Source organism: Coptis chinensis, chromosome 5 (genome assembly GCF_015680905.1).
Source record: "Coptis chinensis isolate HL-2020 chromosome 5, ASM1568090v1, whole genome shotgun sequence".
In the NCBI taxonomy this organism is placed as follows: Eukaryota; Viridiplantae; Streptophyta; class Magnoliopsida; order Ranunculales; family Ranunculaceae; genus Coptis; species Coptis chinensis.
Genome location: NC_141460.1, coordinates 92,560,592 through 92,573,733, shown reverse-complemented (window position 1 = coordinate 92,573,733; position 13,142 = coordinate 92,560,592). Strand labels below are relative to the sequence as shown.

General features: G+C 35.0%; 1 protein-coding gene and 1 long non-coding RNA gene across 2 annotated transcripts; both read left to right on the top strand.

The window, feature by feature from the left end:
- Nucleotides 1-5,591: 5,591 nt before the first annotated feature.
- On the top strand, nt 5,592-8,097 carry LOC147500131 (pentatricopeptide repeat-containing protein At5g27110-like). The gene is given in 2 exon segments (XM_086561835.1): nt 5,592-6,515; nt 6,517-8,097. Coding segments are annotated over 2 exon segments (2,109 nt in total). The 3' UTR covers nt 7,702-8,097.
- A 1,986-nt stretch (nt 8,098-10,083) lies between these two features.
- Nucleotides 10,084-13,142, top strand: LOC147500130 (uncharacterized). Its single transcript, XR_015196203.1, has 2 exons — nt 10,084-10,400; nt 12,016-13,142. It is a non-coding gene; the product is annotated as an uncharacterized LOC147500130 (long non-coding RNA).

Genomic DNA, 13,142 nt, shown 5'->3' with positions numbered 1-13,142 from the left:
AAAAAAATGGCCCAACCCAACCAAAATGACCCGCATATGTAGTATGAACAATCGATTCATATCTCAGCATTGTGTATGAATAGTGAGAACACCTATTAGAGTATGGTACATCAACATATAATAAGAAAACACATATTTGGGATATGAACAATTACTGTTCATACTTCAACATAACATATATTAGTAAAAACACATATTGGAGTACGAGCAATCATTGTTCACATCTCAACATGAGCTATGAACAATCATTATTCATTCATTAACATAATGTACAATCAGTAAGAAAACTTACAGGTAGGGATGTTCAAAAAAATTGGGAGACCGAAAAACCGAGCTGAATCAAGTGAAATTAATGGTTTTTAACTTGTTCAGTTCGGTTTTCGGTTCTCAAAAGGCAAATTCGACTGGTTAGGTTAGGTTCGGTTTTCGGTTTTCAATTTGGAGTTCGGTTAACTGATATAAACCAAACTAGGTGCTAGATATATATAGAAATTTTAGAGTTTTATTATTACTATTTTTTTTTTTTTTGGCTAAATGGTTCATGTTATTGGTTAGATTTTTCATAGACAATTGCCAATAACCATTCTTAATCTCTCATTCCAAATTCTTAGGTATTTAAACTATCATTGTTAGTCGTACCTGTATTGAATCTCTCATTCAAGATTTTACTATACATGTCGGTTAATATTGAAGGTATGTTTCAGAGTTACAAGTGCTGGTTTGGTGGAGAAGAAGATAGAGAAAGATAGCACCAAACGATCTCGTAGGATTTACTGGTTGATATTTTCATTTTGGTAAACTTTATTAATTAAATAAAAGTTGCTTAGTTAACACGTGGGCTAGTGAGGGCAAGGTTGACCCTGTGTTTCAAAGGGCCCAATGCAAAGTCAACAAAATTGGGCTTTTATTTCATTTTTATTTTCCTATGAACGGGTTTTTGTTTGGGTTTCTAACATTATAGTGCACACGCATCAACATGTGATTGGAGCAAAGCTATTTGGAAAAGTTATATAAAGACTGATCTAGGAGAGAGAAATCATTATCTTCTCCACCACAAAAATATTGTAAACCAGAGAGAAACAAATAAATTTTGTAACCGATACAATCAATCAATAAAACTTAGTTTATTTCATATCAAATCACCATTCACTCTTCAAGAACGTGTTAGATCTTCAGCTAATTTGATCACCGTACTACATTGGCGCCGCTTGTGCATCCGAAACATTGATATTTGATACACCTCTCACTTTTGCCTTGATATTGTATGGTTGGTTAAAGGTATATTTTAAGGATCAACCTTTGCCTATATTGCATGTATATGTACCATAATTCTATGTCTTATCCTGCTTTTGTTCCATTATAGTCTTTCTCTAAAAAGTAGCTACTTAAGTTAATTTTAAAATAAATACGTAAGTAAAACTTCACCTACAAAATGAATTCAAACCTATTTTTTTGTGGATATGATATACTCAATATTAAGATCACCTCTACAAAATTTCAGCTCATTTGAAAATCTCTAATATAGATAAAAATTGTTGGCATATTTAAAAAGAAATCTAACGGTCCAGAAATATTAAGTTTTTGTAATCGTTTTTTGCCAATGTTAGAGGTTTCCAAATGAGCTGAAATTTTGTAGAGATGATTTTAATATTGAGTATATCATATCCACAAAAAAATAGGTTTGAATTCATTTTGTATGTGAAGTTTTACTTGCGTACTTATTTTAAAGTTAACTTAATTAAGCAACTACTTTTTAGAGAAGGACTGTATATATAGGCCAGATCTTAGAAGTACATACTTATTTTAAGTTAAAATAAGTACGTAAATAAAACATCACCTAAAAAATGAATTCAAACCTATTTTTTTGTGGATATCATCTACTCACCATCAACATCATCTCTACAAAATTTCGATTCATTTGGAAATCTCTAACTTAGGCAAAAGATGATTGCAAAAATATTATTTTCTGGACCGTTAGAGGTTAAAATAGTACTATTGCAAAAATACTATTTAAAGATGACAACAATTTTTAGTTAGGTTAGAGGTTTCCAAACGAACTCAAATTTTGTAGAGATGATCTTTATAGTATGTAGGTAATACCCACAAAATATTAGAGTTGAATTAATTTTCCAGGTGATGTTTTAATTACGTACTTATATGTACTTATATATATATATTATTTTTTATTTATTTATTTTTTCATATGCCAGGTCGACTTTTGATTTCCAATCACTCGTGACGCTGCTTAAATCTCCAAATTTCATGATCTGTTATGCTAGTGTCTTGAAATAATGATTATGTTAAAAATAATAAACATATATTTGACAGTTATCCACTTATTTTGCTTTTAGTTATGATGCACTTTATGGTGTATGGTGTAGTTGGTGTACTTGTGGAGGAGCACGGTCCTCAAGAAAATTCAATTTTGTACTGTTGTACACCAAAGATGCATCTGAATATACACAATTCATCATGTAATGTGTTTGACCAGTTGTCTGATGCTCCTGATGTGGTTCAAAATTGTTAATTTCAATTTGATGTGTTCATGTAGTGATAAAGAAAATTTTAGAATTGGTAAGGTGCAATTAGATCATCTTCTTTCTAATGCCCTCTAGTATAGTACATCATCGTTTTTGATATTATGTAATGCAAATTGTTGTTACGTTGATAGAGTTTTCTAATGCCCTCTTTGCAAAGAGGAGAGTCAATAGAGTGCTTGACCTACAATGTTTTAAAGAGTTCATCAAGGAGCAAGTTACAAAAAAAATAATATAAAGATGTTGGTGGTTATGACTGTTTCGCTTTGACAGACGCCACTCACTTATCTTGGAAAATAGGAGGGACACGGTCTGTATATACAACAATGAGTTCAAATTAATAGCTATTATTGTTGGGTCAACGGAGGAACTAAATAACAACACCGCTGATATGCAAGGCATTAAGAGGATTATAGACAATACAGGCTTTTTGAAGGAGAGTTTGAATATGGAAGTGCTTCCTTCAATACTCATCTTAACAGATAGTAGTAGATGCGTGGAGTTTATAAATGATAATCCAAAGAAGAAGGACAAGGAAGAACACTGGTAGAATATAGAGCGGAAGAGATTAGATATTGAAGCGTACGGCGGAAAAGTGGACGTTATATTAGTTTTTGACACTATTGTGTGGTAGTGCCATTTTCTTTGTAGGAAATATGGAAAGTTTATAGATGAACTGGAATGTATAAAGAGAGAAGGCTTTAAGTCTCTACCTAAGTTCGTGAGAGATGGTTTGGGTTGGATAGAAGGAGTAGATTACTAGTTCCTTTTAAAAATGCAGTTAAAGAGGTAGTTTTGTTTTTGAAGCATAATCATAGATGGATATAAAGGGGTGCGTGTGGGGCGGTCGCACCTCTAAGATTTGAAAAGCTTCACTACCACATAATTAATTGCCTAGAAAAATCTTCAAACTATAAGGACTCGCACCCCCTCTCTTCCCCCCCAACCCAAATTTTTTTAGCAAACTTTCACTACTGCACTTCCAAAATTTTTACAATTATAATGAGAATATAATCAACAAAAAAATAGTATGAAAAAAAAAACTAATAAAAAACATTTCAATAAACCAACGTTTTTTTTTACTTTTCTTTTTGCCCTTATAAAATTATAATTTATCATTTATTTTGAGTCCAAAACCATTAAAGAGGGACAAATGTGTCTTTGAATGTTTGATGAGTTAATGAGACTAAAACAAATAGCCAAAGGCCCAAAACCTAACCGGTCAGTTTGTATAATTATAATCACTCATAACAAATCCATAAGCTCTCTCATTTCTTTCACTCTTAATTCTTAAACAAGCGTCAGATCTCAACCTAAAAAAAACAAAAACAAAAACAAATTTATAAAGGACTTGCGGCGCAGCTTGTTGCATGTTTGTCCTAATTATATGTAAAACTTGTTATCATTAATTATCAATAAAATTTTCACTTGGAAAAAAAAAAACAATATAATTTTTTATTTTCAATGTTAATCTTTTTTAGTTTTCTCCATATAATAATAGAGTTATATTGTCTTATATATAATATTATAGGAAGTTAACAATTTTTATATATAATATTATATGAAGTTAACAATTTTATATATAACATTATAGGAACTTGTGGACTAGATTATGTAGATATATATAGACATAGTAGTATTAATTAATGGCTTAAGTAGTTAATTTCGTTAGTCCATATTAAATTATTAGTAATCAACACACTCTAGTTTTGTGAATTGAAATAAATACATAATTTTGTTGATATTTATTGTTTAGACCGTTTGAAAAAAAAAAAAAAAAACATATTTTATTTTTTAGGAGTTGGGTGTGCACATAATCTCACACCCTGGCTCTATCCCTAAGCATATAGTCCTATGGTTATATGAACTCTACCTTATAGTGACTAAAGGGCCTCTATTAAAAAAATTGGTTATATAACTCCATCTTATAAAGTGATTTTTGAAAGTTACTCCATCCTAAAATGGACTTACAAAATGTGATGAAGACTAATATTTTGTGGAAAAGATATACATCACATGATGAAGAACAATTCATACAAAAAATTAGCTTTTTTGAATATATTTTACTTTGTCAAAAGTTGCACCGAAATTAAAAAAATATGGGCTGTTAGATAATCTCATAACATTATAAATGATTTTTGAGGAGGTTGTACATCTTCAAATGAGTTGATTTTTTGTGATGATGATCTCTATTGGGTGGAAAACACCTCCACTAAAAATCAACTTCTAATTCATTGTATTTAGTAGTAGAGTTTTTTTGGAGTCACTTGAAGTGGAGTTCATATAACCATCCCCTCTTTATAATAAGAACCAAGAGTTACTGAAAATGATAGAAATCTGCATGTATTCTATGACGACTACTGGTATTTTCTTCTTGGACATATTTAGATCTGCAAGTAGATATTACGATTAAGTAGACTGTTATGTTATGGGAGTTGTAGCATGGCTCTTTGTCGCGTGCTAGTTAAAGCACTACTCCATTGTTCAACTTATTACGAAAGTTTCAGTTTCTCACTATGTAACACGTTGACGTTGTACATCTTACGCTACATTTTTTTTTCAGGAAGAAGAAGAGTCGAATCGCTAGGGTTTAACAACGATAACAACAAAAACAGTTGTTGGGGTTTGTAAGTTTATTTCTCGTTCATTCACTCCCAGGAAGCTATCCTACTTTCGTGTAGTGGGAATTTTTGGACTGACGATATATATTTTTCTTTTTAAGTATAGTCAATTTAATAAGCTTAAAAGTCTCTCCGTTGTGAATCCAACTTGAATTTCTCATCAGAGGATCCAAAGGGAACATATTTAGTCGCTGTAGTTTGATAAATGGAGTTTGTTAACTTAGTCTAGATAAGCTTAATAAGTTACTAACAATGTTTCACCCATAATTGTTCTATTTCTATATAATGCAATCAAATGTACGCCCAATCTTTTCACGTGTGTGTTTATAGCAAGCAAGCATCAGTATCACAACAGCCCATGGACATTGAGAAAATGACCAACGAAGAACGATGTACTCAGCTATTGGCAATTTTATTGATTTGATGCAATTTGATGGACACACAAAGTCTAATTTTTTTGTTAAAAACATGCATCACCTCAAAATCATTAAAACAAGGAAAACTTGTGCACCAAAAAATAGTCACACTTGGCCTACAAAACAACATTTCCTTGTGCAAACAACTTATAAATTTTTACTTCACTTGCCATTTATTTGAATCTGCACGGCTAGTTTTTCAAACTATAGAAAACCCATATGATATTTCATTATGGAACGGCCTTATATCAGCTTATACTAAGCACCACATGTACAATGAAGCTTTAACTCTCTTTGACAAGTTGAAAATTTTCCCATACCTTAAACCTGATAATTTTACTTACCCAATTGTTTTAAAGGCATGTAGTGCATTGGGTAATGCACAAGAAGGGAAGAAGATTCATACCCAAGTTATTAAATCGGGGTTCGATTTCGATGTTGTGGTTGTAAGTACTATTGTGGGCATGTATGCAAAATGCAATTTATTTGATTTGGCAATCTGTTTGTTCAATGAAATGCCTGAGAAAGATGTGCCAGCTTGGAATACTGTGATATCTTGTTATTATCAAGATGGGCAACCTGAGAAAGTATTGGACATGTTTGAAAGGATGAAGAGTTTGGGGTTTGAGCCTGATTCAGTGACTTTTACGACTGTTTTTTCTGCGTGTACTAAACTTTCGGAGTTGGATAGAGGGAGGAAAATTCATGAGGATCTGGTGAGAAGTGGATTTGTTTTGGATGGATATATTAGCTCTGTTCTTGTTGACATGTATGGAAAATGTGGTTATTTGGATATGGCAAGAGCTGTTTTCGAGCAGATTCCTAGAAAGGGTGTAGTGTCGTGGAATTCCATGATCTCTGGGTACAGTTTGAAAGGTGATAGCTATTCATGTGTTAAGCTATTTCGGAGAATGAACGAGGAAGGAGTGAGACCCACAGTCGACTACTCTAAGTAGCTTGTTAACAGCTTGTTCTAGAACAGCTAATCTACAAGAAGGGAAGTTTATACATGGGTACATTGTAAGAAACCGGATAGAACCTGATATTTTCATCTATAGCGCACTTATTGATCTTTACTTCAAATGTGGAAGTGCTGACTTGGCTGAACATATCTTTAAACGTATGCCCAAGACTCATGTTGTAGCTTGGAATGTGATGATCTCAGGGTATGTGATGGTAGGTTGTTACTTTGAGGCTATGCACATCTTCAGGGACATGAAAGATGGTAATGTGAGGCCCGACGCAGTTACATTCACTAGTGTCTTACCAGCTTGTTCACAACTAGCAGCTCTAGAGCAGGGTAGAGAAATTCACTACCTAGTCATTGAAAATAGACTGGAAAATAATGAGATTGTTATGGGTGCACTACTAGATATGTATGCAAAATGTGGTGCTATGGTTGAAGCTCATCGTGTTTTTGATCAGTTACCGGAAAGGGACTTTGTGTCATGGACTTCCATGATCACAGCTTATGGGTCACATGGTCAAGCTTTAGAAGCTTTGGAGATATTCCATAAGATGGAACAGTCCAAGGCAAAGCCAGATAGGGTTACTTTCCTTGCTGTAATGTCTGCATGTAGTCACGGGGGTCTGGTGGACCACGGGTGTCATTATTTCAATGTCATGACAAACAAGTATGGGATTAAACCCACATTGGAACATTACTCATGCTTGGTTGATCTTCTCGGGCGTGCTGGAAGACTGAGTGAAGCTTATGGTATCCTACAAAGTAATCCTGCCATTAAAGAAGATGTTGGATTGCTTAGCACGTTGCTTTCTGTGTGCAATATGCACAAGAATGTATACTTAGGAGAAGAAATAGCAAGATTGCTTATGAAGAAGGATCCTGATGATCCAACCACTTATATAGTTCTATCCAACCTGTACACTTCTGTTGGGAAATGGGGTGACGTACGCAAAACTAGACTAAAGATGAAAGAGCTAGGGTTGAAGAAAAACCCTGGTTGTAGCTGGATCGAAGTTGACAAGAGACTAAACTTATTCTTTGTTGAAGATAAATCACACCCTGAGGTAGAACTGATACATGAATGTCTAGCAAATTTTATCAGACATATGGATGAGGAGGAACTGCTGTCATACCAGGAAAGGGAGCAGACACAAAGTTAATTTTCTACTGAACACCTCCACATTCATTGTACTCCGCAGTCTGAATTGCTGGTTGCATTAGGGTATTACAGTAAAGTAGCCTCTTTACCTGTAAATTAAATTCTCCCGTCAAAGAAATGTGTGGATCTGGAGAGGAAGCAGACTCAGGACCTTAAGCATTGCCACATGTAATGTTTGCCTGATCTGATCAAATTGATCAAGAAAAGAGATATACAAGTACTTTTAGGTTTGTGAGCTGTGATAATTGTAGAACTTAACCTTGGTTGTAGCTAGCTGATTGCAGTGAGTTGTGACAGACCAACTGTTTGCGCTTGTAATTCAGATGTTTGGTCTAAATTTCTTGTGTTTATTCATCTTTACCTAGATGGTGAGGGTCCAAGAGTGGTTATCACAGTTGCAGATGAGCAACTCCCTATGACCTACAAAAGGAGGTATGTAATTGCTTCGTGTAATGATAACCATCGGGGGTAATCATTACCCATAATCCAACACCCAATTTTTTTCATTGATTCATTTCAAATAAATAAAGCCTATAAATACCAGGATTGAACTTCGACGGGCCTGGATTCCTCTCCCAAAAAGAAAGGAAAAGGAGAAAAACAAAGACATGTTATGCGAACCCGTCCCAACAAGAAATCCAAAACATTTTCAAAGTGGTTTTAAAGATACAACTAATTTATTTAATCCTGTATTTTTTTTATTGATTCATTTCAAATAAATAACACATGCTCACATTATATCCCAAATACATGTTATGTACAAGTACATTTTAAGATAAAGACTGTTCGTATTGTGATCATACTGACATATCATGTATATTTGGGAGGATACTGGATACAAGCCTGACTGGTAGACAGCTGAGAAATAATAAACAACCACAGTTTGCTCTTCGGTATATTAAATCAAATGGGCACTCCTCTTATTGCAATTGCACCGTATATTATGATTCCTGAGCAGGATTATAGATTTTTGACAAGTCACTATTGTCCCAAGGAGAGCTGAACCTGATGATGATTCATGGAAAGAAGTTGACAGTTAAGCTTGGAAAATAGCTCCCAAGATAGTCCCCATTTGAATGCCATGGAAGTATGGAACTTGCTCATCTGCAAGCTTTGTACCAACAGTAGGTTTTATGCACCATATGAGCCGAAGGCTGACGAGCCATTGGAGCTGAATTTTGTGAAATGTATCATACTTTTCAAACTCGCCAGTACCGTGGGGAGGTTTCTGCACCTGCTCATCTTCAAGCGCTGTACCAAAGGGAGGTTTTCTGCAGCATACCAGGCAAAGGCTCCTGCGCCACTGGGTTAGAACGCAGAGACATGGATCTCACTTCTACTCACCAGTAGTACGTCCCCACAAGAGCATTTCCCATCCTTGAAATGGTGAAATCTGCTAACGTCTCTTACAATTATCTCCCTCCCAACAATCTTGGATATTAATTTTGTTGCTATGTGGCAGTCCACACATACCCGGAGATTCTTTGTAATTCTTAGGGTTGTTCCAGAAGGAGTGCTACTATAGCCAGCCGTTCACTGTGGGTGCACGATATGTTTCTCTTTTGCTCATCTTCAACATCATGATGTTGAAATAAAGCTAATTTAGTAATTAGCAAATTCTAGAATAGGTTTAGTCGGTTATCTCTTTCTAGAGAATTCTTGAAGTAATCGGTGGTTTCTTATTCAGCAAGTAGTTTCCTAATGTATTAAGTCTGAGAATAGAATACAGAAAGCGATAAATAAAGCTTGTCACGGACGTGAACATAATCCCTTCACAATTCAATAATAAAGTTATTTTCTCGTACCAGTTCGTCCTTTGTATATACTGTTTTTCTGTTTTCATTCTTGCATTACATCACCACATATTATCGTGCTATAACCCTTTTCACAGTTAAACCTCCTTGTGTCTTTCCGGTAAAGATTTGGGGTGGAATTTTTTTTCAAAGCTAAACAAGCCGAATAGCTTTACCAATTTCAACTACTCGGCAAACCTTAATTCCGGGAACGGTAGCTTTAAAGGTGAAGTCTACAGATGAGAACTCTTTTCATAATACTAAGATTTGTGGGAGTTAGTTGAAGAGCTTTAAAGAACATTAAATGCGAAGAGCCAAGCCTAAACCGAGCTCCACCCGCCGGTACAATTTTACAACTATAAATATCTTTACTTTGTTCATTCAAACGAAGTAACAAGCCTTATTTTCCAAGAAAGTAGAATTCATTTGTCGCAAAAGGTAATCTCATGTTAAACTTCAATTTTATGGCGAGATTTCGACAATTTATTCAATATAGTGAACAAATTCAAGTTTCGAGCCGAGCTTAAACAAAGAGCAATGGCCCATTGCCGAGCTCCGAGCCCTCGGCTCAAATTCCACCCTTACTTTCCGGTGCTCTAACAGATTTGGTATCAAGAGCTATTTTTTTTCGACCCTAGGCCAAACCAATACCATGAATACCGCTTATGCATTTACAAATTTCAACTACTTGCAAACCTTGATTCCGATTTTCTACGGTGAAAGCTATGATTTTTTAAGTCTACAGATGAGAACTCTTTTCATAACACAAGATTTGTGGGAGTTAGTTGAAGACGGCTATAAAGAACCGGCTGATGCGACGGAGCTTGAAGCACGAACACCCGAACAGAAGGAGTACAAAGACAACAAGAAGAAAGACGCCAAAGCACTTCTGTTCATTCAACAAGGGGTAAGCAAATCTATTTTTCCAAGAAAGTAGAATTCCAGGGTTCGCAAAAGGTAATCTCCGTTAAACTTCAATCGCTATGGCGAGATTTCGACAATTTATTCATGAAAGAAAGTGAACAAATTCAAGTTTTCTTCTCTAGAGTTTCTGGAATTATAAATCAAATTAGGAGTTATGGAGATACCATTGCCGATCAAAAGATTGTTGAAAAAATTCTAAGAATCTTACCGTCAAAGTTTGAACATGTAGTAGCAGCTATTGAAGAATCCAAAGATTTGTCTAAGTTGTCTTTCTCTGAATTAATGGGTTCTCTTTAAGCACATGAAAAAAGGAGGCCGGAAAAGACAAACAAAAGGGAAATTTTCAAAAAGGTAAAAAATTTAATAGCAAAGGAAACTACAACTAGGGATACAATTCACAAAGAAGGTAATGGGAACAATTCCCAAAGGTATCATAAAGCTTCTTCTTCATCTCCCTATTGCAATGTTTGCAAAAAAAGATTGGGCATGCAATGAAGATTGCAGATATAAGTGTAAAAGGTGCAAGAAATTGAATCACATGCAGAAAGATTGTTATTATAAGAATAGGAACCAAGCCAACTACTCTGAAAATAATAATTCTCATGATCAATTATTTTATTCTTACATGAATACCCAATAGGAGTCTCGTGATTCTGGTATTTGGATAGTGGTTGTAGTAATCATATGAAAGGCAGCGTTCTAAAAAAAGCTATGCGGTGGGAGACCGCTCAGCGTCAAAAGGTTTAATAATCTAAGCCTTTTAGGCAGTAATACAGACTACTAAATATTTATAACATGTTTTTTCCTAATATATATAGTAATACACACATATACTACAAGAAATGAAGAAAATCATTTACCATAACTCAAAAAATAAATATACTTATTACAAAAATGTATAATAATTGAATAATATTGACTTCATATAAAAACATACTCTTTGTTATAGTGTCATATAATTTACATTATATTTAAGTTTTTTAAACTCATTCAAATCTTAAGCCTACACGGGTCTTTATTTTTCGACATTTAATCATTCAAAAAAAAAAAAAAAAAACTTTACTGGACCACCTAGCCCGCCTGATCGGTTCGCCTAGACCCGCATAGTCGGTCCACCAATTTTTTAAACTACTAGGGCCCAGACGAGTCGGTTGGGCACCGCCTAGCACCTAGAGATCGCCTAGGCGGCCGCCTAGACCGATTTTTAGAACAGTGACAGGTGATAAAAATTGCTTTGTCAGTTTGGATGAAAAAGTAACCTCCCAGGTAAAGCTTGGTGATGGAATTTGCAGAATGTTGAAGGCAAATGTACAATATTTGTCAAATCGAAAGATGGCAAGTCTAGATTTATTCTTGATATCTTACATATATGTTCCAGGGCTTACTTAAAATTTGCTAAGTGTTGGGTAGCTTCTTCAAAAAGGGTATATAGTTAACTTTGATGATAATGAATGCAGGGTCTTCGACAAAAGACACATGCAGTTGGTAGAAAAAGTTATAATGTCATCCAATTAAGTTTTTCCTTTGATTATGCCATCAGTCTAGTCTTATTCCCTTAAAGCTGATAAGATTGATGAATCTATGTTATGGCATTTAAGGTATGATCATCTAAATTATAGAGCCTTGCAACTTCTCAAAAGGAAAAATATGGTGATTGGCCTTCCTCCTATTGCACATGAAGAAAAGGTTTGTGAAGGGTGTGTTTAATTATGGGAAATTTCATAGAATTCCATTTGCTTCGACATCTTGGAGAGCCAAAACTCCACTTCACTTGGTTCATGCTGATGATATATGTGGGCCAATGAGAACACCCTCTTTCAATAAGAAGCGCTACTTTTTTCTCTTTGTTGATGACTATAGCAAGATGATGTGGGTGTATTTCCTTGAGCAGAAATAAGAAGCCTTTCAAATATTCTTAATTCTGGCAGTTCAAGGCGCTTGTTGAGAAACAAAGTGGCCATCAGTTGAAGCTGGGTGCTACGAACAGACCGTGGCAGTGAATTTACATCTAATGAGTTTATGAAATTTTGCAAGGACAATGGAATCAAAAGAGAGTTAACGGTAAGGCACACACCATAGCAAAATGGTGTGGCATAGTGCAAAAATTGCACTATTGTGGAGATGGCACGTAGCATGCTCAAAGGAAAGGCCCTTCCTAACAATTTATGGGCTAAAGCAGTTAACATAGTTGTATACATCCTCAACCGAGCACCTACAAAAGCAGTTATGGACAAGACTCCCTATGAAGCTTGGCACAACCATAAACCTACAGTCACTACTTTCAGGGTTTTTGGTTGTCTTGTTTATTCTCATACTCCTTCTCAATACAGGGAAAAGTTTGATGAGAAAGGAGAGAGATTGATTTTCATTGGCTACAGTGTCAAGTCTAAAGCTTATAGGTTGCTTAATCCAAAAATCAATGCCTTGGTGATCTCCAGAGATGTTATATTTGATGAGTTAAATGCGTGGAAGTAGGAAGATGGCAACCAGAACACCAAATTGCCACTTGTTTTTGAAGAAGATATAGAACCAATCGCTCCAATACTTCCAGGAACTCCAACTTCAGCCAGCTCAAGCAGTTCTAGTTCTTCTGGTTTTGATTCTGAGTCACTACCAATAAAGGTACGATCTGTGAGAGAGATTTATAAATCTTGTAATGTTGCATTCCTTGCTTGTGAACCAGGAAAATATGAAGAAGCAGCAATAGATGAAAAATTACAGAAAA